The following is a 27,644-nucleotide window of genomic DNA, read 5'->3' as shown; positions in this document are numbered from 1 at the left end:
TCAAGGGTTGAGGGAGACAGAATTTAGCAAGACAATTGCAGTATTAATATGGAAATGGAAAGCACTAGGAAGAGCCAAAATATTCTAGATCATGGGTCAGTAAACTACAACTACCAGCTACTTGTTTTTATAAATAAGGTTTTATTGAAACACAGCCATGCTCATTATTTGTATATTGTCTGTAGCTGCTTTTCCATCACAAAGGCAGAGCTGAATTAGGTATAGCAGAAACCATGAGACCAGCAAGCCTAAAATATTCACTACCTAGCCCTTAAAGAAAAAGTTTGCCAACCACTGCCCTAGACTGAACTTTCTGTGATGATGAAATTACTATTATGTTATATAACAGCTGCCAGTCACATGTGCCTACTGAGAAATGTAGCTACTGGGATTGTATAACTGAATTTTTAACTTGATTCAGTTTTTATTACTTTAAATTTAAATAGGCTACTGTATTAGCACAGCTTTAGAATCTAGAAGAAGAACAGCACTGAGGCTTATTTTAGTACAAGATAATTAAGGCAGTGTGGCAGCAGTGGTTTTTAATTAGTGTATGAGACCAACAGACCTATATACAAGGATAACTTACATACAACAAAGGTAGCCACTAAGGGAGGAAAGGAGACTTTTCAATAAACATTATTGGGACAATCAGATACCTAAATATAAAACACGTGAGCCAAATTTTACATCTTACATACAAATCAATTCCAGACAGTACAAATAAAATGTGGTTAATCCATACAATAAACTATTATTCAGCAACTAAAAGCAATGAACTACTTATACATGTTATGCATCATGAATCCCAAAAATATACTAAGTGAAAGAAACCAAACGACATATGATTCCATTTATATGCAATTTCAAAAAAAGGCAGATTCCTGCAGAAAGAACAGAGATTAGTGGTTGCTGGGGGCAAAGGAAGGAATGACTACAAATAAGCACGAAGGAACTTCCCGAGTGGTAGAAGTGTTCTAAAACTGGAACGTGGTGATGATTATATAATTCTGTAAGTTTAATAAAAATCATCAAACTCTACACTCAGATGAATTTTTCAATATATAAGTAGTACCTTGGTATATCTGTTTAAAAGAAAATCAATTCCAGGTAGATCTAAATTTGGAAGGCAAACCATTAATATTTCCACAGACAATAATAAAGGTACACACGTATCATTGTTACTCAGCAATAGAGAAGTATTTCTTAAATAGAATCCAGAAAGTACCAACTGCAAAAGAGAAGGCCGAGAAGTCTTTTTTAAAATGAAGCACTTCAGGACACTTGGGTGGCTCAGTGGTTGAGCGTTTGCCTTTGGCTGAGGGCGCGATCTCAAAGTCCCAGGATCGAGTCCCATATCAGGCTCCCTGTAGGGAGCCTACTTCTCCCTCTGCCTATATCTCTGCCTCTCTATCTGTGTCTCTCATGAATAAATAAATAAAATTATTTTTAAAAAAGAAAAAAAAAATAAAATAAAACAAAGCACTTCTGTTTGCCAAAAGACATGATTAAGAGGGGGAAAAGCAACAAAGTGGGTACCTACAACCCATATAACCAACAATGGGCTGGTATCCAGAATGAATGAGAACTTTCATAAATCAGTAAGACAGATTACCCAATAGACGAATGAGCAAAAGATGCAATCGCACATTTTATAAAAGTCAACTATTAACCAAATACTTGGTAACACATACAAGAGTTACATCAGAGTAGTTAAAAGTTAGGGAAAAGGCTGACAATATTAAGCTTGGCAAAAATGTAGGAAACTGAAATAGTCATACCTTGATGTTTTGTGAAAGTAAAATAAGCTGGTACAACCACTTTGGAAAACTGTATAGGAGAATCTACTGAGGCTGGGCATGTGGACAGAGTACGAGCCCACAATTCCATTCCTAGCCATGTGACCAAAGATGTTCAGAACAACATTCTGTTCTATTACAGCCAGAAACTGGAAACAGTAAATGTCCACTAAGAGGAGAATGGATAAGCAAATGCTGTACATTTATACAGCTGAATACTACACAGCAACAAAACAAATCACAGCTACCTGTGATGGCATGGATGACTCTTACAAACCTGATGTGGAACAAGAGAAATCCACCCAGAGAATAAACAAACAGATATACACAGCATCCAAACCCCCCCAAAAAATAGGCAACACCAAATGACAGGCATGCGAAGACATGCTCAGGTAGTAAAACAGACCAAAAAAGCAAAGTTAAGGAGACCAAAGAGGGTGACAACTTAGTGCAATGTCCAATCCTGGACTGGATCCTTGATTTTTAAAAAAGTGATGCTATGAAGGTCATAAGAAAGACAGTTGGCGGGATCCCTGGGTGGCACAGCGGTTTGGCGCCTGCCTTTGGCCCAGGGCGTGATCCCGGAGACCCGGGATCGAATCCCACATCGGGCTTCCGGTGCATGGAGCCTGCTTCTCCCTCTGCCTGTGTCTCTGCCTCCCTCCTCTCTCTAACTATCATAAATAAATAAAAAATTAAAAAAAAAAAAAAAAAAAGAAAGACAGTTGGCAAACTGAGTATGGACTGCATATTAGATGTTCTGTCAATGTTACATTTCCTAAATCTGATCATAGTATTATTGTGTAAGAGAACATCTTGTTCTTCAAGGACACATGCTGGAATATTTAGGAGTAATGAGTCCAGTTGACAACCTATTTTCAAATAGTTCATCAAAAATACTAATAGAAAGACCTGTACTCTGAAAACTATAAAAAATTAATAAAAGCAATTCAAGATGACACAAAGAAATGGCTTTCCATGCTCACAGACTGGAAGAACAAATATTATCAAAATGTATTACCCAAACCAATCTACACATTTAATGCAATCCCTATCAAAACACCAACAGCATTTTTCATAGAATTAGAACAATGCTAAACTTTACATGGAACCACGAAAGATCTCAAATAGCCAAAGCAATCTTGAAAAAGAAAAACAAAACTAGAGGTATCATAATTCCCAATTTCAAGTTATATCACAAAGCTTTGGTAATCAAAATACTATGGTACTGGCACATTAAAATAGACACACAGATCAATGGAACAGAATAAAAAACCCAGAAATAAACCCACAATTATATGGTTAATTAATCTTTGGCAAAGGAGAAAAGAATATGCAATGGGGAAAAGTACTCTGTTCACATGCCCAGCCTCAGTAGATTCTTCTATACAGTTTTCCAAAGTGGTTGTACCAGCTTATTTTACTTTCACAAAACATCAAGGTATGACTATTTCAGTTTCCTACATTTTTGCCAAGCTTAATATTGTCAAGTCTTTTTCTCTCAACAAATGGTGTTAGGAAAACGGGACAGCTACATGCAAAAGAATGAAATTGGACCACTTTCCTACATCACACACAAAAATAAACTCAAAAGGATTAAGGACCTAAATTTGGGACCCGAAACCCTAAAAATCCCAGAAGAGGGCACAGGCAACAATTTCTCTGACATCCGCCATAGCAACATCTTTCTAGATAGGTCTCTTGAAGTAAGGAAAACAAAAGCAAAAATAAACTATTGGGACTACACCAAAATTAAAGCTTCTGCACAGCAAAACTAAAAAACAATGTAGCGGATGGGAGAAGATATTTGCAAATGACATATTCCATAGAGGATTAGTATCCAAAATACATAAAAAGAACTTATACAATTCAATACCAAAAACGGGCAGAAGACATTAACATAACAAACATTTCTCCAAAGACATACAGATGGCCCACAGATACACAACATCACTGATCATCTGGGAAATGCAAACCAAAACTACAACACGACATCACCTCACACCTGTCAGAATCACTAAAATCAAAAACACGAGAAACAAGTGTTGATGAGAATGTGGCAAAAAAGCAACCCTTGTACACTGCTGGTAGGAATAAAAACTCATGTAGCCACTGTGGAAGATAGTATGGAGGTTCCTCAAAAAAACTAAACAAAACTACCCTATAATCCAGGAATTGCACTACTGGGTATTTACCCAAAGAAAAATACTAATTTAAAGGGATACATGCACCTCTATGTTTATTGCGTTATTTACAATAGCCAAATTATGGAAGCAACCCAAATATTCATCAATAGATGAATGGATTAAGAAGATGTAGGGTGTGTGTGCAAGTAGAAAAAGAATGAAAAGAATGAAATCTTGCCATGCATCCATATGGATGGATATAGGGAGTATAATGCTAAGCAAAGTAAGTCAGAGAAAGACAAATCATTTTACTCATATATGAACTTAAGAAACAAAGGGGATAAAAAGAGAGAGGGGTAAACCAAGAAACAGACTCTTCACTAAAGAGAACTGCTGGTTGCCAGAGGGGAGGCGGGTGGAGGACTGGGTGAAGGTGAAATAGGTGATGGGGGTTAAAGACGACACATTATGATGAGCACTGAGGAATGTATAGAATTGTTGATGCACTCACTGTATTGTACACCTGAAACTAAAACTTAATTTTTAATATATTAAGAAAGTATTTTTATAAGCAATATATTAAAAAATAACAATAACAATAATGTGAGCATGTGTGGTAGAGAGGAAAAAAGTAAAGCGACGGCAGCCACCATTACTAGGAAATATGGGTGAAGGGTTGGTGGGTGCTCAGTATTATTCTTGCACCTGGAGTTTTGAAACTTTTCAAAATAGTTAAGTAAAAACTGCAAATGTCAAAAGGAAAAAAAATAAATAAAAGCAAAGGCACACTTTCATATATGTCCATACAGTGGTACCTCCTGGGAGCAGAAGACTGGGGTGCACAAGAGGAGGCTAGAAAGCTGGCAATGACAAAGTTGTTTCCTAATCTGGGTAGAGGTTATACAGATGGATATTTTTGTTTTTTCTTTTCTGTACATGTGTAGTTCATGACACTGAAAGTTAAATGTTTATATGCTCTGAATTATTCGTCATGGTGTATTTCCTAGATTTAAATAAGTATAATGTGCAGTTTCTGCTTAATGTCTGTATTATCTTCCTAATTGAAAGTCTAATGTGGTTAGAGACCATGTTGCTCTTATTAACCAATGTCTGGGACAAAACAGGCAATCATATTTGTTGAATGAGCAAATAAATTACATAAATCTTACTTCTAAGGAACCTAATACAAAGATACCATCAGAGATGTGGTTCAAGACTTGTGAACAAGGATATTCTGAGTAAAATCTTGGCAATAAGATTAACACTTAACTGCAATTGGATAAGTAAATTATAGACTTCTGATATAAGGAAATAGTGTGCAGTCATTACAAGGCATATGTTCAATATTTAAAAACAGAAGGCAGAGGGAAAAAAAAGAAGAAAAAAAAGAAAAAGAAAAAGAAAGAGAAGGCAGAGGAAAGGCTCATGAAAGTTATTTATTTATCTATCTATTTATTTATTTATATTTTATTCATTTATTCATGAGAGACAGAGAGAGAGAGAGAGAGAGGCAGAGAGAGAGAGAGAGAGAGAGAGAGAAATAGAGAGGCAGAGACCCAGGCAGAAGGAGAAGCAGGCTCTGTGCACGGAGCCTGACATGGGACTCAATCCCGGGTCTCCAGGATCAGGCCCTGGGCTGAAGGCAGTGCTAAACCACTGAGACACCCGGGCTGTCCCTTAACTATTTTTAAAATGTACACTTCACTGGTTTTAAGTATATCCACACTGTTGTGCAACCATCCATCTCCAGAATTCATTTCATCTTGTAAAACCAAAACTCTGTACCCAGTCTACATGATTTCCCATTCTCTCTCCCCTTCAGCCCCTGGCAACTACCATTCCTTTTGTGTCTGTACGTTTGATGACTCTAAGGACTTCATATTAGCACAATCACAGAGTGTTTTGCCTTTTTGTGACTGGCTCATCTCTCTTAGCATGTCGTCCTCGAAGTTCATCCACAGCACAGCACATCATCAGAATTTCCTTCCTTGTGAGGGTGCACATTTACTCCAGTGTACTTATCCATTCAGTTGTTGATGGACATCTGGCTTGCTTCTACCTTTCAGCTACTGTGCATAGTGCTGCTGTGAAGATGAGTGCACACATACCTGTTTGAGACCCTGTTTACAATTCTTTCGGGCACCTACTCATGAGTGATTTGCTGGATCACATGGTAATTCTCTTTCCCATTTTTTAAGAAACTACCCAACTGTCTTCCACAGTGGCTGTGCCATTTTACATTCCCACAAAGAGCATACAAGGGTTTCAATTTTTCCATATCCTTGCCAATATTTACTTTTTGTTTCATATCAAGAACTTGTTAGGACACAAAACTACACATTTTATAGCCCCAATCTCATTTTCAAAATATCAAATTTACATACGTAAAGAAAAAAAGTTTGGAAGTAAACCAAAATGAACTGATGACATACTTGGATTGAGGGATAATTATTTTCTATTCTTCCTCAGAATTTTCTCTATTTTTCCAATCATACATCAAGAAAATGTACTCTTTAGATTAAAAAAAAAAGTATTAAAAATCCCCTTGTCGGGTAGCCTGGGTGGCTCAGTTGGTTAAGTACCTGACTCTTGGTCTCAGTTTAGTTCTTGATCTCAGAGTTATGAGTTCAAGCCCTGCACTGGGCATGGAGCCTACTTACAAAAATTAATTAATTAATTAATTAATTAAAAATAAATAAAATAAAATAAAAAAAAATTCCCTGGTCTATGACTACTATTTACCTAATTCAACATTAACTGGTTGTAGAAAAATTAATAAATCATGGTACAATAAGATTAAATTGAATTTCCTTCTGCTATTTTAATTACCAAAAAGCATTTGTGGGTGTATAAAAAAAAGTTTCAACTCTCAACAAAATTTAATTAAAAAAGCAGATATGACTGCTACTAAAGCAAAGCATCATTCTGTACAAAGTTATACATAATTAAGTTTTTTAAAAAAGATTTAATTTATTCATTTTAGAGATAGAGTGTACACAAGTGGGGCGAGGGGGGGAGAGAAAGGGAGAACGAATCTGAAGTAGACTCTGCACTAAGCAAGAGCCCAAGACGGGGCTTGATCCCCACAATCACGAGATCTTGACCCGAGCTGAAACCAAGAAATGACCGTGCCACCCAGGCTTCCCATATGACAATTTTTAAAAAAGATTTTATTTATTCATGAAAGACACAGAGTGGCAGAGACATAAGCAGAGGGAGAAGCAGTCTTGTCACAGAGAGCCCAATGTGAGACTCAATCCCTGAACTATAATCATGCCCTGAGCCAAAGGCAGACTTTCAACCACTGAGCCATCCAGGCGTCCCGACAAGTATTTTTTAAAAAGAAAATTGAGACAATACTCTAGATAATTTAATGACAAAAATTTTTTCATTAATCACATGGCTTCTTTTCCGCAAGTGCGTTTTGCCATCATTCTCTAATTAGTTGTTTTTTGCCATTTCCTAAGTAGTTCCCCCATCTCACTGCAATTCTGCTCAAAACCCCATACAAATTATTATTATTATTTTAAAGATTTATTTATTTATTTATTCATGAGGGACACAGAGAGAAAGAGAGGCAGAGACACAGGCAGAGGGAGAAGCAGGATCCATGCAGGGAGCCTGATGTGGGACTCGATCCCAGGTCTCCAGGATCACACCCTGGGCTGAAGGTGGTGCTAAACTGCTGAGCCACCCAGGCTGCCCAAAACCCCCATACAAATTAGACAAGTAAAGCATCTCCAAAGAGGAGGCCTGGATCCCTGGCACCAGCTCAGCCTCCTCTAAACCCTTGGGAATTACCACCACATAACCAAAGAACGATGGAGCAGTGTCAGAGCCACAGCACCTACCTTCAACTGCTTTGTTCAGTATGTCTAAGCTGCTCACTACTCCAATATTCAGATGGACAACAGATTCTGGGGACACTTTCTCTATTTCCTATTAAGAACTACAGGAAAACACAGACACGCAAACATGGATACACTCATAGACTCCTCCTTCCATTCTACTTCCATACCAGGTATAGCATGTTTTATGCTAAAAAAATGCAGGACCAGTTCCCTTTACCTGGAGCAGTGGATCTCACTGGGGGGGTCTTTCTCTTGGCCAAGAAGTTTCTCAGTTGGGTTTGTTTCACAGGGGACAGCTTAGCTGCAAGAAATACATGAACCCATAAATGCTTCAGACTTGGATTTTAAGACGTCAATAAAAGGGAATACAGAGAGTTGAAGATGAGAATGTGTTTACCTGGCACTCTGGACAAGGGCTTGGTGTGAGATTCTATGGTAGTTTTCAACAAAGCATTACGAAGACTCTCGAGATCACTGTCAAAACTAAAAGAGGATCGTGTTACCTACAAATCAACTATGACCTGAGAAATCTCCCCAAATGTAAGTGCCAGAGATGAAAGCCTCCTTAATATAGAGATGGGAAATCTGACCCATCAATCAACATAACCAATTCAAAAGGAAAGAGATTACAATCTCAACATTACACCCTGCTCCCTACCTCCCAGCAAACGCAGCACTAAAAGCGCTTTAGTACAAAGGGCAACCAGGATGTATACATTCAGCCTAGAGGGAAAAACATACAAATACCCTGGTAACTTCAGGGGTAAACAGTCTGAAAGTTTCTACTCAAACAAAATGGTAAGCCTGAGCTTCTAGACACGTTAGTCCACCTAATTCTACCAGTTAATTTTCAAAAGAACAACAACATCTCTATAAAATCTGCCATCGTCTATTGGCACCTATTTCATCTGGCACACTTAATTTACCTCTCCAATAATCCCCGGAGGCAGTTATTGCTATTCCCATGTTTTAGGCAAAGGAACAAAGGATCACAGAGGGTGAGAAACCTGACCAGATTCACACAGGTGACAGCAGAGTCACCTGCACACCCACATCTGAACTACTCTGCGACTTTTACACCTGACCCCAAAATGGTTATTTGCCCTTCAACCACATTCATCAAGCGCCAGCACCACGGACAGGCCCATTTCCCTGCACACCCAGGAGTGCCGCTCTGGGAGGTGACATCCGAGGGAAGGCTCCACTGGGAGGTTTGGTTATAGAGACGGAGCTGCTGGAGACTGTCCACCAGGTGATTCAACCTCTTCCTCTGTTGGTTGATGATTTCCCGGTTGTTGGCTAGGGTGTTAAATAGTGTTTCTCGCTCTGGCACAAGCAAGCGCCTGTGGACAGCAAGAAAGAAAGAATTTGACATGAATGGTCCAAATACTACAACTCTAACAGTGAAAGAACAAAATGTAGAACACCCAGTGGTCAAGCGGCAATGGTAAATTAACCAGAACATAAAAAGGGTTTCGATGAAAGCTTTACAAGGATAATACAGGATGAGGAAGGAGAAGCTTAGGGTAAGCAGGCTGAGCCTGTAGCAAAAGATGGCATAATCAGACCAAACCTCACAGAGGCTCCAGGGAAGAAAAGGATGGGAGACAGAGTTAAAAACAGGGGGGAGAGGTGATACATTCAGCTATATACTTAAGGTTTGTGTATTTTTCTGCATGTAAGTTACACTAAAAAGAAAAGCCCTGGGGTCCACTAGAGGTCTATGAGGAGGAGTCACTTCTTTAGAGTGCTGTGAAGAAACATGGAGATAAGCACTCAGTTTGGCAACAGGGAGTTAAGGTACCCCACTTGAAGGATCTAAAACAAGAAAGGAACAACGGTCCCTTTCTTTCCGGTGACAGGGCAGTTCAACATAAATTTTTAAGAAGGCATTTCAGTAGGGTACAGCAATATTCAGAAAGACTCAAAAGACAGAGATGTGCTAGAAAACTATAAATTTATGAACTTAAATCTCTGCAGAAAAGGAACTTTTAAAAAAAGACATACAAAGTGGAAAATCCATGGTTGTCATGAAGGAGAAAAAGCCCAGTTTCTCTGTTAGCATCATACACTTTCTAAGAAGCCAATTTATTAATTAGCAGAGAGAAATCCATCTGTCACACAGAACAGAAGGCTCCTGCTGTTGGGTCAAGCCATTCCCTCCCATGCAATTGAATGTGAATTCAGAACCAGTGCAGTGAGCTGTGAAATCTCTAATGGGGTCCAACTGCCCAGGGGACAAGTGCCCAGGCACAGAATCCTCCCCCTGACCAGCACCTACAGCTCAATGCTCACCTCTACCTTCCCCTATCTATGCTCCAAATGGAGGCTCTCAATTCAGGTACAAAGCCTTCCACCCTGTTGTACAATATAATGTATTAAATTCTGTTTACTGAATTTTAAGCACATTGTAACCCAGCCCCTGCCATCACACCCAGCTTGTCCCACTTGCAAGTTCTGTGATCCCACAACTTCATAAACAAGTAAACAGATCATTTCCTGGTTGTTTCTTTACAGGGCTAATCACACTCATCAGGTGTAAGTGGTTCAGAAACTGAGCATTTTGAGGCTGATCTGTTTCTCGGCTTTCCTGCGGGTACCTCACTGTTCTCATGATGTACTGCTTTCTATTCCTTTAGGAAAACAGATGACATACAACAAAACATCTGGGCACAGAAGACCAGGGTAGTAACAAGGTTTTCCTGTGCCTTTCTTCTTCTCTTCCTTCTAACTTATCCACACTAATTAGGAATGTTTCCTTAACAAGAAGATTTAGAATATACAGAAAAGTATAAAAGAAAAATCCCTCTTATCCCATCTCCCAGATATAACCAAATATTGTGAAATTTATTTCTAGCCTCTTGTCTAGATTTCCAGAGATCATCCAGTATGATTTTTGTCTTACCTTTCCCTATGTTGGATTTAATAATTACCATTATATGATTACCTATTTTGTAAATTTCACTTAATACACAAAATATATTTATTTATTTATTTTTAAAATTTATTTATTCAGAGAAAGAGAGGGAGAGAGAGAGAGGAGGGGGCAGAGACACAGGCAGAGGGAGAAGCAGGCTCCATGCAGGAAGCCCAACGTGGAACTTGATCCTGGGTCTACAGGATCACACCCTGGGCCGCAGGCGGCGCTAAACCGCTGCCCCACAAAATATATTTAATATTTTTTTGTAAAAAAAGAAATGAGTGATTACATAATATTCTGCATTAAGAAAAAAAATGTGAAATGTGACCAGACTTATCTGACCACTCCTCTAACTTCTACATAGTAAGTTGAATTTAATTTTTCACTGTTGTAAATTTTGCTGCAATGTGAATTCTTTCATGTAAATTGCTGCAAATGTTGTTATTGTATCTGTACAACAAATTTCTAGAAATATAGTGACTGGGTCAAAGAGAATGAATTTTAAGGTTTTTAAATCAATGCCCTTAAATCATCTTTTAAAAAGGCTATAGAGTATCTCCTGCAACCCGTGGTAGATAGCCCTCGCTCACTTTTGTTTTCTCTTTTGTTCCAAATGTCGATCCCATTCTAAGTCTAGCACATCATTCACATCTTGGACAGCGAATTTCACATATTGATGAAGGCGCCGAATTTCCTACAAGAAAAAAAATGAGAAAGCAAATGAGTTTTCCAGTAGCTTGGAGGAGGGTGTATTGAAACAATCAAAATAATTTTGCAATATTTTTTATACTGAGAGCCATAACAAAGAAAACACAAGAGGCTTTCATATAATCATTAGAACATATAATTAAAACAAAACAACAGAATCCAACCTTTTTAACTGTGACAGAGAAGCGGTTACAAAGCACAAGGAAACAGATTGTATGTGCTGGCCTCGGGCTCCAGGGAACAAATACTGTTGCTTATTCTCATTTGTCAGCTCCTATAAAGTAACTCAACATGCTCTAGGAACTTTCCACTGCACTCAGTGGTTCCAACAGCACAGCCATTCAGCTTTTGCTCTCCCACCCATGAAATTAAATGTAATACAGACAAAATTATCCTCCAAAAGTGCTGAAAATAAATCTGAACCTATTCTTAGCACAGGACACACAGTCTTCTTACCAGTTGAGAAAAACTCATCTCTTCTCAAAGAATAGTATCAGCACTAGAAATGGAATTGATCATTAACTAAAATTCACACCTATTTATTTTAGGCCTGTGGTAATTTTCTTTAAAATTAAAGAATTCAGTCCAGGGCAGCCCGGGTGGCTCAGCGGTTTAGCGCCGCCTGCAGCCCAGGGCGTGATCCTGGAGACCCAGGATCGAGTCCCACATCAGGCTCCCTGCATGGAGCCTGCTTCTCCCTCTGCCTGTGTCTCTGCCTCTCTGTCTCTGTGTTGTACATGAATAAATAAATTAAAATAAAATAAAAAAATAAAAAGAGCCAGGCTGATTTCAGGAAGTAGCAGTAATCTTAGCATCAAGTATAAATTGCAACTCACTACTCGAATGGATGCAGGGAGGTTCTTTGCTGCAAGCAACTCAAGGTGCCACCAGGTCTTAGGTGCTCGCGAGCACTGCTGCTTCTGAGTGCCCTCCCACTCTGTCTACCAGAAAAGCCAACTTCTCTTTTAAGGCCTCTCACAGATACTTCTTCTGTGGCTTAGCTACTCCCTCATCTGCAGCAATGCCATAGCAACAGAGCCCACATTATGTTTATATGTCCCTTTTCTACTACTACTTATCAGCTGCAGGGATGGCAGGGCACAGTGCACTGGTCAAGAGTGCAGGCTCTGTACCAGACTCCAGGCCCAGCATCTATTCATGGTGACTCCTGCACAGTTTCAGTATCTGTTTCCTTATCCTTTTCTTGTACATAATATGTACTCAATGCTAGCTATTATTATCAGCTTAGTACTGTGCAAAAAAGAATAGCATTTCCTTTTGAATGAGGAAAGTGTTTCCCCAAAGCTGCATAGTTTTCTTTAGTTTGGACACACAGCAAGAGGTGAAAACACAAGAAGAAATGAAGTGTATCTAGATGCAACACTGAGATGGGTAATTTGATGAGGGGCGGGCAGGGAGCCTGCTCTGTCTTGCTAAGATAGTAAACACCCACAGTCCTCCAGCAACACCAAAGGGCTGAGAGACACAGCAGGGGTTCCTCAGCCTCTCCAGGAGAAGGATTATTTTCCTACTATCAGTCAGTTGACAGGTAAGGGGTGGAAATGGCAGAAAGTGAGGAATCCACAGTGTCAAACTCTCAAGACAGGAGGGGATTCGTCACACTCACACACTTCTCACATCTTAGGTAAGGAAGTTCAGAGCGGCCACCCATGCACACTTTCCTACCAGGGCTTTGGGGAAATGCGAGGAGGGAGGAGGAGGTGACCCTACTAAAGTTTACGACGCGACAATTTTCAGTAAACTAAAAGATGAAAACAAAAATCAGATTTTGCTACAACAGAGAATAATTATGAATAAATGAGAGAAGTATGTTGAAGTATGGTGTACAGGAAAGAGGCCCAGCAGATGCAGCTTTGGCTCTGGTTCCACTCTTATTAACATCATCATAATGGGCAAGCTCCTTAGACCATGGGGCCCAACTCCCTTATCTGTATAATGGGATCAGTAACTCTCATCTTGCAGAGCAGTTGGTTTTGAAGCCTAGAAATAATGTGCAAAAAACACCCAGCACAGTACTTAGTGCTCAACGAGTGGTTGCAACATGAAATCTTATTATACATGATTTGATAAATATATTTTTAAATTCATTTTTTCCACAGTATGCTTTCTACCAAACTTAAAGTTTAATCAAGAATTCTAACGTCAGGGCAGCCTGAGTGGCTCAGCGGTTTAGTGCTGCCTTTAGCCTGGGGCCTGATCCTGGAGACCCAGGATCGCGTCCCACGTCAGGCTCCCTGCATGGAACCTGCTTCTCCCTCTGCCTAGGTCTTTGCCTCTCTCTCTCTCTCTCTCTCTCTGTCTCTCATGAATAAGCAAATAAATCTTAAAAAATAAATAAATAAATAAAAAGAAAGAATTCTAATGTCAGTTTTAATCCTAAAAAAACATGAAGTGGAGAAGTGCTCTTTTCTTTGTCACAGCCAAGGACATCCATGGAAAGCGGCAAATTATTCACAGGCAACAACTTCCTAAGGGCAGGTATCCGAATCAAAACGTCACAAAGGAGAACTGACTTGTAGGAATTTGTTTCAAACAGCTCACTTGGGGCGGGGAGGGGGGATGCCTTGGCTCAGTTGGTTAAGCATCTGCCTTTGGCTCAGGTCATGATCTGAGGGGTCCTAGGATAAAGCCCAATGTCTGGCTCCCTGCTCTTCCCACTTCCTTTGCCCCTCCCCTCTGCTTTTGCACACGCTCTGGCTCTCTCTCAAATAAATAAAATCTTAAGGAAAAAAAAAAAAAACAGGGGTGCCTGGGTGGCTTAGCCAGTTGAATGCCTGCTTTCAGCTCGGGTCATGATCCCAAAGACCTGGCACTGAGCCCCGTATTGGTCTCCCTGCTCAGTGGGGAGCCTGCTTCTCCCTCCCTCTCTCTCTCAAATAAATAAATAAAATCTTAAATAAGAGAAATAAACAGCTCATTTGGACTGGATTCTCCTACCTGGAGCTGGGCTTCACTCTTGGGATCCAATGGTCTCTTATAGAGCAAGTGCAGATACCCAGAGTCACAATCCCTCTCGTTTTGTTCTCTGGCTTCTTCAACACCAGCAAAGCCCTCAAGTAAAGTCGTTTTCAGGGTACTGATATCTCCATGAAGAGACTAGAAAAGGTACAAGGACATATTGAGACAAGGAGTGATATTTCTGAGAAATAAACCTTTTTGTCTGGATCAAGGACAACTGTTGGGTGTTTCTCAAGTAGTTTACATGATGCACCTGTGAGTATATAAAAAGAAATTCATACAAAAAAGTAGTTCACTGCTTAGTAAGAAAAATACAAATATTCACTTTTTAAAAATTATTTTTTTCCTCCTCATTGAAAAAAACACATACTCTAATGACCAGAAACTCAGAGAGTAGGAAGAACTGATGGAACACTGATGGTACCAAAGAATGTGATGGTACCTGAAGACAACCACTGCTGACACCCTGCAGAACTCTCGTCTTTCCCAGCATGCTTTAAGAGTAGGGTTCTGGGGCAGCCCGGGTGGCTCAGCGGTTTAGCGCTGCCTTCAGCCTAGGACGTGATCCTGGAGACCCGGGATCGAGTCCCACGTCGGGCTCCCTGCATGGAGCCTGCTTCTCCCTCTGCCTGTGTCTCTGCCTCTCTCTCTCTCTCCTCTCTGTGTATTCTCATGAATAAATAAATAAAATCTTAAAAAACAAAAACAGAAGTGTAGGGTTCTGGCGGCAGACAGTCTGGGACTGACACACTGTAACTGGGTAGCTTTGGGCAAATTATTTCACTTCTCTATGCTTCAGATGCCTGACTTGCGAGAGACACAGAGCAATAGCACCTACCAAACAGGACAGTTTGAGGATTCAGTGAGATAACACAGTGCCTGGCACAGAGTAAGCAGTAATAATAGTAACATAGTACATACTATTAACAACAAATACTTGATATTTTTATATTGTACATGCTCTTCAACCTAACTCTGTAACCAAGCAATTTATTACAAAATATGGTAAATTTTCAAATATACCTAAACTAGTGACTATAATAGACTTTTATGGAATGGCTGGTGTGTGTCAATGGGGTAGAACTATTATTATTCTATTTTCTATAGGAGAACACTAAAACCTAGAGTAGCTACATTAACTTGCCTAATGTCACATAATGTGTTAAGTGCTGAAGACAGGACCCAGGGCAGCCCCGCTGGTCCAGCGGTTTAGCGCTGCCTTCAGCCTGGGGTGTGATCCTAGGGGCCCAAGATCGAGTCCAACGTCGGACTCCCTGCATGGAGCCTGCTTCTCCCTCTGCCTGTGTCTCTGCCTCACTCTCTGTCTCTCATAAATAAATAAATATAAAATCTTTAAAAAAAAAAAAAAAAAAAAAAAAGACAGGACCTGAACTTGGGCAGTCCTAGGTAAACTACTCATCGTTCTGAAAAAAACAACACCAGGGTCCTTAAAGAATAAAGTACACCCATGGAGTGCATGGAGAGCAACTGTTGAAGTGTAATTCAACTCAGAAAGAACATCAGTAAGCACAGACCTCTGTGGTCTCTTTGATCTCCAAAAGAAAGGTGTGCAAGTCATCAGATTCTGTTCGCAGCATCTTCATCTCCTCCGAAGTGCCCACTTGGAAACAGGCCTTGGAAGTCCGGGCTTTCAGCTCCCCCAGCTCCTTCTGAAAGTGTGCAATCTGCAGAAGCCACAAAAGAGGAAGCCCCTCGGTGTGAATGGCACAGCAGCACTGTCACTGCTCTGGACCCACAGAGCACACACCCCTGGGGTGCATCATGGCTGAATGCCAGTTCATGCATGAGGCTGCACTCAGAGCCACTCCAGTCTCACGGTCAGAGCAACTTCTGCACAAAATCTGCAGGAATGACTTTACCTCCTCCCCGATTCCAGCCATTACGGGATCTGACTCTTTCCACTGATGTCCCTGCTTTTCTGAAACAGGAGGCTGAAGTGATTTTGCCTGAAATGGAAAGCACAGATTGACAGATGTGCCCCCACCAGTATGGCTTCTTGAAGCAGCTGATTCGGTGCTTGGCACACTTGTGATACAGTCACTCTTCCCTCACCTGTTCTTTTGAATCTATACCTCCTTTGTGTTAGGAATGTTCTAGACAGTGTAGAGAGAGGTGAACAAGATAGAGGAGGTCCCTGTTCTCATGGCACTTACATTTTGCTGGGCCAAAACAGGTAGAAAGCCAACAAGTCAGATCATTCCAGCTGGTGATAGCAACAGGACAAAAGTAAATAGGAACTTAAGAGAAGGGGCACTACTGGACAAGAGGGGGCCCAGGACGCCCTCCTAGAGCACAGTCTCTGAACCTAGCCTCGAGGCAAAGCGGAAAGCTCTGTAAGTTCTGGGGGAAGTACCTTCCAGACACTGAGAAGAGCAAAGAATGTAAGGCAGGAGACATCTGGCATGTTGGAAACCAAGAGATGAAGTAAATCTGGGGCCCAATGAAATGAGTAGGGCCACTGGAAAGGCCTGGGCAGGTCAAGTACAATTAACCCAAGGAGCTTGGCTGTTTTTCTAAGTGTGCCGGAAGACTACTATTGGAGTTCAAGGAGTTTGTTTCTTGATTTATGATTTAAAAGGTCCCTCTTGGGATCCCTGGGTGGCGCAGCGGTTTGGCGCCTGCCTTTGGCCCAGGGCGTGATCCTGGAGACCCGGGATCAAGTCCCACGTCGGGCTCCCGGTGCATGGAGCCTGCTTCTCCCTCTGCCTGTGTCTCTGCCTCTCTCTCTCTCTCTCTCTCTCTTCTGTGTGACTATCATAAATAATAATAAAAAAAATAAATAAAATAAAATAAAATAAAATAAAATAAAAATGTCCCTCTTGCTGCTAAATCGAGCAGAGATGTCAGCAAGAGAGAAGAAAGGAGACCAGTCAGGAGGATAACGAAGCAAAAGAGGACAATGGTCTAAAATATGACGTTAAAAGGGGTGACAGATGCGGATTTATGCCACGCACATGCCCCATCAGAGGACAGCTGACGAGATCTTCCGCTAGTAAGGACTAGGGGGAGGGAATCCAGAATGACTTCTGGGTTTGGGGCTTGACAAACCACCCAGAAAAGGCTCTGGGGAAGAGAGAAATCAAGAATTCTGCTGTAGAGACATTATAACTTGAAATGGCTTTTAGATTATTTAATAACTATAGCAATTACCATATAGAGCATATTTAGACTGCATTAGCAATCATTAAAATAGCAAGCATTTACCTAATAAATACCTTGTGTCATGCACTATGCCAAAAGCTAAACCTATAAGCTGGGCATTTACTATGCACCCCGTAAAACAGCAAGCATTTATGTAACAAGTCCCACATGTCAAGGATTATGCCAAAAACTAGACCTCTAAGTGGGGCATTTACTGTGTGCCCTGTGCGGTTGTGTTGAGGGCAGGAATGGGGTTGGCTGGGAAACGGAAAGAAAAACCCGACTCTGGTCCCCAGGGAACGCATCCCATCAAGTGGGAAAGTGACATAAAATTCTCTTTAAGTTAAACCATAATAAGAAACTGAGGTGACAGACTGTAAATCTAAACATGAAAATAAAGCTTTTGGAAAAACACAGGAAAACATCTTTTTGACCTTGGAACCAGACTATCTAAACAGAACACAAAAAGCACTAATCATAAAAGAAAAGGTGATATACTGAACTATATTAAAAACTTGTTATCAAAAGAAACCATGAACAGAAAAAGCAATTAAAGCATTTGCATTATGTGTGTGTGCACATGCTTGAGTGTACCCAACAAGGAACTCTGAAAGAAATCAGTAGAAAGACAGACAACCCCATAGAAAAATAGATAACAGATATAAGAACAGATATCCCATTAAAGAAGATATTCAATTCTGAGGTCACCAGGGAAATACTAATTAAAACTAAAAATACAACAATAAGAAATGAAAATAAAAAAGACCGATGAGGATACGGAGCAGCTGGGCCCTCATATACTCCCAGCGGGCACTTACGAAAGAGAAACATACACATATGTTCTATGACCCAGCAAATCCACTCCTCGGTGTACTCCAACGGAAATGCATATGTATATTCACCCACAGACCTCTCAACTAGCACGCTCACAGCAATGCTATTTGTAATAACTGAAACCTGGAGGCTCGTCAGATGTCTGTCATGGCTAGAATAAATATTTATAGTATAACCACCCAATGAACTCCACACAGTCACAGTGATATGGGTCAATCTCACAAACATAACGTTGAGTCAAACTGCCAGATACAAGAATACATACTGTATTCTTATATACTGTATGATTCCAATTTAGAGAAGGTACAAACTGGCCAAACTAAGCTCCAATGTCAGAAATCATAGCAGGTAGCCCTTTTATCAAGGGGAATAACTAAAAGGGCACACAGGAGAGAGGATTCTAGGGTCCTGGTGATGTGCCACTTCTTGATCTGAGTGTTGGTTACCAAGGCATACTCAGCTGGTATATGGGAATACTTTTATTTTCCTGTGTGTATTATGTGCCAGTAAAAAAATTCAGTAAAATAAGATGTTATGGATAAACTGAGATGTTCTGGAAAGCACAGAGAAGGAGGGCACTGGATAGATTTCTCAGTTACTTTGGGAAGGAGATAAAAAGCAGGTGCTACAGTCTTGAGACAGAAAGAGATTACAACAAAGTGAATAGCACAGTATGGACAATCTCAGGAACCAGCAGAGACAACAATACTATGGCTCTGGGGTTGAGGTAAATGGCTTTTGGGAGCACACATTACAAATGTTCCAAGTTCATACTTTAGTATTTCCCAACACACAGCCCTCAGTACTATTTCAAAGGGATGAATTCTAAAACATGAAAGCCCACTTTATGATAAACATGCATGATAGGGGCAGTAGATGAATACACACACTATTGGAAGCTAGGTTTAAACATACCTGAGGAGAGCCTGACTTTGCCACTGGAGGGGTTATCCTGGGTGACTTCTGTACCATTGAGGGCACTGGGCTTGGGCTGCCCTGAGCAGACCGCCCTGCTGGAAATAAGAGGTCAGTGAAAACAGATAGTATTTCTTGTCATTATTTCTCTCAGCATATGTGTCCTTTCCTCAAAGCTAAAAAAAATAAGCTTCTCAGTGTCCCCGGTCGCCCTTCTATGATTTTTGTTACCAAGAGTGACACCTAGTTTTGTCAGGCCTATTCCTAGATAATGAAAAAAAAAAAGCTATATTTTTAAATGCAAGGCACTTTTATAAAGCATGTATAACTGGAATATCTCTGTTTGTAGGTGTAGGCCCAGGAGGCTCCCTGGCCCATCCTTACTCCCCAGAGACTCCTGCTGCATCTCTGGGAACCAGGGACAAGTTTAAATAATCCCAGTACCTTGTAGAACTCATAAGAGTCTTCACGGCCCTCCTGGAAGCTTCTAGAACAAGCCCTGCTCTTTTGCACATTAGAATCACTCAGAGAGCTTTTAAAAAACAAACACACTAAAAATTCACACCCAAACCTCACCTCCAGAGAACCTGACTGAGCTGTTAGGGAAAGGATCCCCAAGGGAGTCTAGAGTGCCAATGGAACTGTGATCCATGGTGTTATTCCCAGCACCCTCCAAACTTTAAGAATTAAATAATGGCGACGGCAGGGCAGGGTGATCTGGGTAGTAAGCAATGGAAATGGAGATCGTGAATGGGCATCATGGTTCAAATTTTCTCTCCTACGCTGAAAATAGATGTGAAAAAACTAAGCCACGACTCCTTAACTTTCTGGGTCATAGACAGATGTCTTTCAGAATTGGAAGAAAGTCCTAGAATGAGGTGACTTTGGCAAACTCCACAGGCAGTCTTTTCTCCTGGGCAATAGGGAAGATAGGTATGAGAGAGGATTTCAAGAATTCACAACTCAATGCCTGCTCAATATTTACCAAGATAACATTATTCCTGACATCCAAACACTAAATGGTTACCCAAACATGTCTGGCTAGGTATCATAGCTGACATTCATGAAAATATCCCACTTAAAAATTGAGAGAGATGTGGCAAATACCATGCTAACCACATGAGCAAATTCACACTACTCATATCAGGACAAAACAAAGTCATGGGACATGTATGTACCCATCACCTATGTGGTATTACTGCCCAAAACGTTCAAATAGTATTTCGTTGTGTGGAAACAATCAAGTCCAAATTGAGGGACTATTCCCAAATCACTGGCTTGACCTCTCCACAAACATCAATGCGGAGAAATATGAGAATGGCAAAGAAGTGTTTGACACTGAGACTAAAAACGGAAAAACTGAAATAGGACATATGGTCCTTGACTGGAGGGGACAAAGCCATAAAGAACACTACTGGGACAACTACAGAAGTGTCAATGAGGGCTACAGAGTAGATTATGGTTAAATCTCCTTAGCGTGATAATGTATCACGTACCCCCATATTTAATAGATACGTGCTTACACATTTAGGGGTGAAGTGCCTGCAATTAACTCTCAAATATTTTAGAAAAAAAATTTTTGCTAAAAAGAACACAAAGCATATGGCACCAAATGTTACCAAGTGTTGTCTTGGCAGAGGGAGGGCACAGTATTCATTAGAGTACATGCAACCTTTCTGCAAATATGAAAGGAAAAAAAAAAACAGGTACATCTGGTCATGGAGTTGTACCATGCCCTTCGATCCAACTTGGTTATGAGAACCAATTCCACTTGTCATCTTTATTTAATAGACTTGCTCACAGTAGGGCTGGTGTGAAAATCACAGGACAACCATCAGAGGCAGTAAGCCTAAGTCACTGCAGGCTTTTCCTCCTCAAGGGAACTTCATGGATTGTTCTATAACTGCCCTTCATATAGGGCAGGCTCCACATGAAGACAGATGTCACACAGCAAGAGACTTCCTTTGAATCATCAAGCACACTTAGCATCATGAAAAATGTTGGGAGAGCCAAGCATGGCAGCACCACGGCCACGGCAATCTTCCCAACTGAGAGTACAAAGGTTAGAGCTCATCAGTGTGAGGTATAGGAAGCAAGAATGAATGATCTAGTCTGACTATGGCAGCTCGGGCTCCTGACAATGGAAACATGCAAACATAAGAATTTGGGGCTGAGCTCTGGAGCAGTTTGCTTCAAATCATACCTGATGCCGAGGGGGAGACTGAGGACTTTGAAGACACGGAGCCCGGTGGTGCTGAGAGGGGCGTGGGGTGGTTGAGGGGTCCAGAAGCGGCTGGCTTGGAGGTGGAGGGGAACGGCAGCGCGGGTGCACCCTGGGAGCTGATGGCAGGAGCGGAGGGAGCCACTGCAGTGAACCTGAAACGGCGGCCCAACTGTGTGAGAAGCGCTCTCAAGGAGGCTCCTTCACATTGATCATGAGCAATGCCACCAATGGATAACTTACGGCTCCTATAGTTTTCTTTGTGAAACATAATGTTTAGCTATTTCTTATAAAAAGCGAACGCTGCAAGGAAACATTTATCTTATCCTCTGTGTACTAAGGAGTCAACTATTCCATGAATTATAATGAGCTCTTTATATGAAGGAAAAATGAAGTTTATCAGGTTGTGAAATATTTATTTTCCCTTCTATCAAACCAAGTGGAAAAAAAAAAAAAAGGAGGCTAGGACTCTGTTACACTTAGGAATGTCTAGTATTGTCCTGCCGATGAAATTACTGAGAACTCACTTTGGGGCGCTCACCTCCTCTGGGGAGTCAGAAAGGCAGAGGAAAGCAGATCACTACCTTTAGGGTGCTCATAGGCATGGAAAGTTAAGTTTTACCTACAGGGCAAAAGCCTGTAAACAATCTAAATTATCCAGCATGAGCCGACTGGCCACATACAGTACAGTGAGGCTACAAAGTAGAATTTTTTTTTTTTTTAGATATTTTATTTATTTATTTATTCATGAAAGACACACACAGAGAGAGAGGCAGAGACAAAGGCAGAGGGAGAAGCAGGCTCCATTGCAGGGAGCCTGATGTGGGACTCGATCCCGGGACTCCAGGATCACGCCCTGGGCCAAAGGCAGGCGCTAAACCACTAAGCCACCCAGGGGATTCCCCTACAAAGTAGAATCTTAGGCAGCCGTTAGAATGAAGTGGCTGTGTGACAATGGCAGCAGCAAGGGTGACAGCCAGCACTGCCTCCGTGGCAACAAAAGGCAGCAAAGGAGAGCAGGAAAGCTTGGGAGGGTTATGGGGTATCAGCGATCACTTTCTGCAGAAGGCTTGCATTCCAGCAGGGAGAACATAAGATGCAGACAAAAAAGTCCAAAATGGGATGTAGTGAGCTGGTAGGACCCACACGTGGAAGAAACCGAGGACCATGTTAAGGAGTTATGGACTATCCAGGAAGAGCAGTGAGAAGCCTCTGGGGACTGTTGCACAGGGAAGTCACCTGACACGGGCACAACTTCACAGACCGTCGTAGTGGCTGTCACAGAGCAGTTCACAGAGTAAAGGGACAGAAGGATTCTAAGAGATTCACTCCCCCAACCCAGGATGTATATTCCTTATTGCTTCATTTTTTAAAATAAGGATTATCAGGGTGCCTAGGTGGCTTAGTTGGTTAGGGGTCTGCCTCTTGATTTTGGCTCAGGTCATGATCTCAGGGTTGTGAGATCCAGCCCCGAGAGTCCAGCTCCAAACTGGGTGTGGAGCCTGCTTGGGATTCCCTCTCCCTCTGCCCCTCCCTGCGCTTGCTCTCTCTCAAAAAACAAGCTAAATAAATAAAACAAAATAAAGATAGGGATATCTTCTATATTTAAAATCTGAAAAGCAAAAACCAGCATATAAACATAAACTTATAATGATTAAAAAAAAATTATCTAAGAGACTCCTGGACTCCATCCATTGATTAGATGCAAACCTTTTATGTTTGAATTCTCACCATTTGCAGTTACCATTTTGGAAAACAGGAAAAAGAAAAAATTTATTGTAACTCCACCCACCGTGACTCTACTTCCAGGGAACGTGATGTTTCTACTAATGCCACAGAAGCAGCGAACTTTCTTCAAGTGTTACTTACTTCTCACTAAGGTTGACCTTGACTGCAGAGGCTGAGGGTGGGAAAGCAGGCTTCAGTCCTATATTTGGAGCAGAGACACTTGGCATCGGCGTGCTTTCCAAGGTAGGCTTAAACCCCGAGGATCCAAAGGAGAACGAGGTTGCAGATGGTGTCATGGGAGAGGCCACAGGGGTGGGCACTAGGGAGGCTTGAGGAGGGGGAACAAAAGAAAAGGTGGATGCGACAGGGCCACTGGAATATGGAGGGGGCTCCCCTGGGACAGAACCAGATGACTTCAAGGATGAAGAACCAAAGGAGAACACGGCAGGGGCTCCAACAGCAGAAGGCACAGAGAAGGTGGAGGGGGAGGCAGCCAGTGACGAAGGTGGGCCAGAGACTGGAGCTGCAGGGGTTGGCGTGTCGAGCTTCTGTGGGGCTTGAGAGGAGGTTGGCGTAGTGGGAGTACTGCCTGCAGTAAATGAAATGGAGAAAAAGGAAGACAGAAGTTAGCACCACAACAGTGGAGGTCCCTACGGCAGAAAGCAAGTGGAAAGAAACTCGCAGCGGAGGGAAGACAGAAAGAAAGGTCCTAGTTCAAGAGCGGGGGAGAAAAGAGAGCAGGGCTGATGGGGGACCTGCCACAGCAAACTTTCCACATAGTAAGTTGGACAAAACTTTAGAGGAAAAGAGAGACAGGGAAAGGCATTAAGTTAACAGGACTTCATGGACACAGAGCTGAATCCCAGAGGAAAAATGCGTGTCTCGGTGTTATAGGGAAAAAGAAACCATTCTGCAACATTTCACAGCAATCAGGAAAAAACTTCCCTTCAGACCTCCACTTCATAACAGTTACTAAAAGCAATTCCAGCTAAATTAAAGATGTCCACGTATACAAAAGCTCACGTATACATACATCTCAAAACAAAGGAGACAAAAAAGTGAGTGAAGTCACTGAATCTAACAACCTGAAATTTAGAAGTGACCAAAAGAAAAAAAAAATCACAAAAGGAAAAGATGAAGATTTGACTGTGTAAAAACAGTTACATAAAAGGTAAATGAAATTTTAAAAATCTGTAGCAAATATGTTTTATATTTTTAAAAAACTCACATAAACTGAGATAAAGAAATTTCAAAAAAAAAATTCCAAGACTACGATATAAGCTGAGAACCTAATTCATAAAATAATACATTCAATCTGTGTGTAATCAAAAAAATGCAAATTTAAATAAGGCATATTTTTTATTGTCCTTAAAATTTAAATATGTATAACCCCTTATGCTTGGAAGGGTAACATGAACCTGAAAACTTTTATCACTAGTAGGCACCAAATTTAGCATAATCTTTTAGAAAATACTTTAGCATTGTCTCAAAAAATCATAAAAAATGGACTCAGAAATCCCACTTCTAAGAATAAAGCCTACAAAAATAACCTAACATGAAAAACACATTTAATACAACCCAAATGCTAAAAGATGTTCAATGGAATAGTAAGCACTCTTTTATGTGAATCACAAAGATTATATAAGAACACAGAAACACAATTTAAATTAAAAACCTACACACCAATGGTATATACAATAGAATTACAACGAAGAAAGATGTTTATGAAAAAAACACGAGAAGAGGAGGGCAGGTTTAAATTTTTTTCTATTTTCCCAACTTTCTATAAATGTGTTAATTTGCCAAATTCAATTAACTCAATAAATATATTAAAAAATAGTATTTTTTTAAATCAATAAACTTATTTTAGTGGGTCTCCACTCTTCCAAACTGTCTGAGCTGTAAATTTACCTTCACTATGTCAAAAGTAATGAAACACTTACAAGTATAAAAATACTTCTAAAAAAGAAGACCTCAGTGAATTGTCACTTTTATGGAAGCATAATAATGCAAGCAAATTTATTGTTAATATTTCTTTCACACAATAAATAGGGAACCAGCAACCACCAACTTCTTTAAAAACACAAACATGGACAGCCCAGGTGGCTCAGTGGTTTAGTGTTGCCTTCAGCCCGGGACGTGATCCTGGAGACCCGGGATCGAGTCCCACATCGGGCTCCCTACATTGAGCCAGCTTCTCCCTCTGCCTGTGTCTCTGCCTCTCTCTCTCTGTGTGTCTTTCATGAATAAATAAATAAAATATTAAAAAAAAACAAAAAACAAACCACAAACATATAGATATTTGTCACTTCCACACACATTCAGTAGACCAACATGAAGAGTACATATAGGACCCGAAAGAAATTAGAGGCACTTTAATTGAAAATAGAACTGAACATATGAAAACTGCCGCACTGCTACTTCTGATCATTCACCAAAGCAAATGTGGAGCGGTAGCGTAAAAATGAGCAGAACCATTTGTGTCTTCTGGGTCTACCCCCTGGGCTTTAGCTATAACTGGCAGGCTACTTTCTCCCCCTTCAATGGCTCTCTTCTGCTCATCTAAACATGGCTACCACCTCCGGACCAAGCATGAGGCAAAAAATAAAACTAGCCTCTGCTTGTGCTAGAGGATTTGATGGGCTAGGAGCAAAGTCCTTCACACTGGACTGTGCTCAGAAGTAAACATCACCCTGCTCTCACAAGTGATACTGTCACTGTGAAAATTAGTGTTTACATGTGTGCATTTATGTATATGAAGAATATGGACCAAAATGTTAATAACTATGGCTATTGCTTGATGACTGATAGGCTCTTAAATGATTGTGTACTTTCTAATTTTCCTCCAATAAACATATACTACTCAAGCAATATTTTCAAAGAGGAGGGGAGAAAAACCTAAAGTAAATTAAATATAAACAAAAATAAAATCACCATGTTCCCACTGCCCAGACATAACCACTATTTAGATTTTAATATCCAACTTGCTAGTATTTTCCCTATGTACATATTTTTTTCTCAATGAGAAAGAAATCATAAAGCATACAGTGCTTTTTCATGATACATTCGACTACAGCTTTGTCAACAAATGCAACATTTTTAAGTTCCGTGGCATTCACGGTATGCACATACGAAGACATATTTAACCAATCCTCTGGGACTAAACATGTTGGTAGGATTCAGACCATACGATACAGGGTGCTGTAACAGGATACTGTTGGTAGATTACCTGATGGGATTCATTTGGCTGAGTTTCCTTTTCTCTAAAGTAAAGGTTGGAGAATAAAGCTTGTGGGTGAGAGGATGCAAGAATGTGCGTGTGTTCAAGGAAAAGTCCCTGCTTCGTTCAGACTGGCTCAAGGAAGAGGATCATTATGTGTCCCTACACAGTGTTCATCCCTGGGGATGGTCCAGAACGAGCCCATGGCACTCCCTCTGTGACAGAGCAGAAAGAGGCACGTACCTGACGACTTGGGTTGTCGCTCTCCTTCTAACGAGAGCCGCTCTGGCATCTTGATGAGGGACCTAACCCCGGGATTTTGATTGATCATATAAAATGGACAGAGCACACCGTCTGTTGAAAGTAACATAAGAACTGGAGCAGGAGGAAGAGTTTTCTCATCATCTGTTAAGAAAATAAGCACAAGTGAAAAATGAACCAAGTCCCGAAGGCAAAGACTATTCTAAGCAAGAAGGCTATAGTAGACTTGCCCCAACAGTAGCTCAAGACTGTTTGCTCTGATTCATATCTGAACAGCCTCGAGAGCACTGGCTCTTGAAAGAGAACTACTGCCATTCTCAGTGGCTACCATCATGCCAGACCCTGCAGGGAAGTTCCAGTAGTCCTATGGCAGCTGTGACTGTCCCTGAGCTCCTGAGACTTTGACGAGTGTCTCAGGGTTCATGATGTCCCAAGACAGGTGTCTCTAGGAGGGGGCTGGCCTAGCAGAAAAGTGACAGACTACACACTTTGGAAAATACACAGGACGTAGAAAGGTAAGTCAAACTACTTTATATTCATTCACAGTTCAATCCTAAGATGTATTTTGTCAATTAGGACTTGAAGAGACTCAGAATAAATGAACTAAGGAGACCAAATAATCTTACCAGGGAAAGGACAGGAAGGAACTTAGTGGTGCTCAACAATGACACCTCTCTAAATTGAAGTACCAAAGAGCATAGGGCATGAGTTCCACTATACTGGTGCATCTCACAGACTGCAGCCCTATCTCGCTCCAAGAGAGAAGACCCATTCATAGCACAAATTCAGGCCTGCCCTGGAAGCCAAGTGCTTGAGGTCCCCATTCTCTGATCTGTGTCTTTAAACCAAGCACTGTTATGCAGTACTGAACTAGGGTGCTGTTTCTGTGGGAGGCCGCTGGGAAACTGGAATGCTTGGAG

At 41.0% G+C, this 27,644-nt stretch overlaps 1 protein-coding gene across 5 annotated transcripts in view; it reads right to left on the bottom strand.

The window, feature by feature from the left end:
• Window positions 1-27,644, bottom strand: part of NUP214 (nucleoporin 214) — a 103,450-nt gene that overhangs the window by 62,692 nt on the left and 13,114 nt on the right. For 4 of the 5 annotated variants that reach the window (XM_077851090.1, XM_077851088.1, XM_077851086.1 and 1 more), the window contains 11 exons: window positions 26,707-26,868; window positions 23,385-23,832; window positions 21,498-21,670; window positions 19,295-19,392; window positions 16,264-16,350; window positions 15,919-16,068; window positions 14,363-14,521; window positions 11,287-11,390; window positions 8,937-9,119; window positions 8,174-8,259; window positions 7,994-8,077 (listed from right to left, as the gene is read on the bottom strand). In XM_077851090.1, the coding sequence (XP_077707216.1) occupies window positions 7,994-8,077; window positions 8,174-8,259; window positions 8,937-9,119; window positions 11,287-11,390; window positions 14,363-14,521; window positions 15,919-16,068; window positions 16,264-16,350; window positions 19,295-19,392; window positions 21,498-21,670; window positions 23,385-23,832; window positions 26,707-26,868 (1,734 nt within the window). The remainder of the gene's footprint in view (window positions 1-7,993; window positions 8,078-8,173; window positions 8,260-8,936; window positions 9,120-11,286; window positions 11,391-14,362; window positions 14,522-15,918; window positions 16,069-16,263; window positions 16,351-19,294; window positions 19,393-21,497; window positions 21,671-23,384; window positions 23,833-26,706; window positions 26,869-27,644) is intronic. The other variant, XM_077851087.1, reaches the window with a different exon arrangement.

The sequence above is a fragment of the Canis aureus genome, chromosome 16 (genome assembly GCF_053574225.1).
Source record: "Canis aureus isolate CA01 chromosome 16, VMU_Caureus_v.1.0, whole genome shotgun sequence".
Taxonomy (NCBI): Eukaryota; Metazoa; Chordata; class Mammalia; order Carnivora; family Canidae; genus Canis; species Canis aureus.
This window is presented reverse-complemented; position numbering and strand designations above follow the sequence as displayed.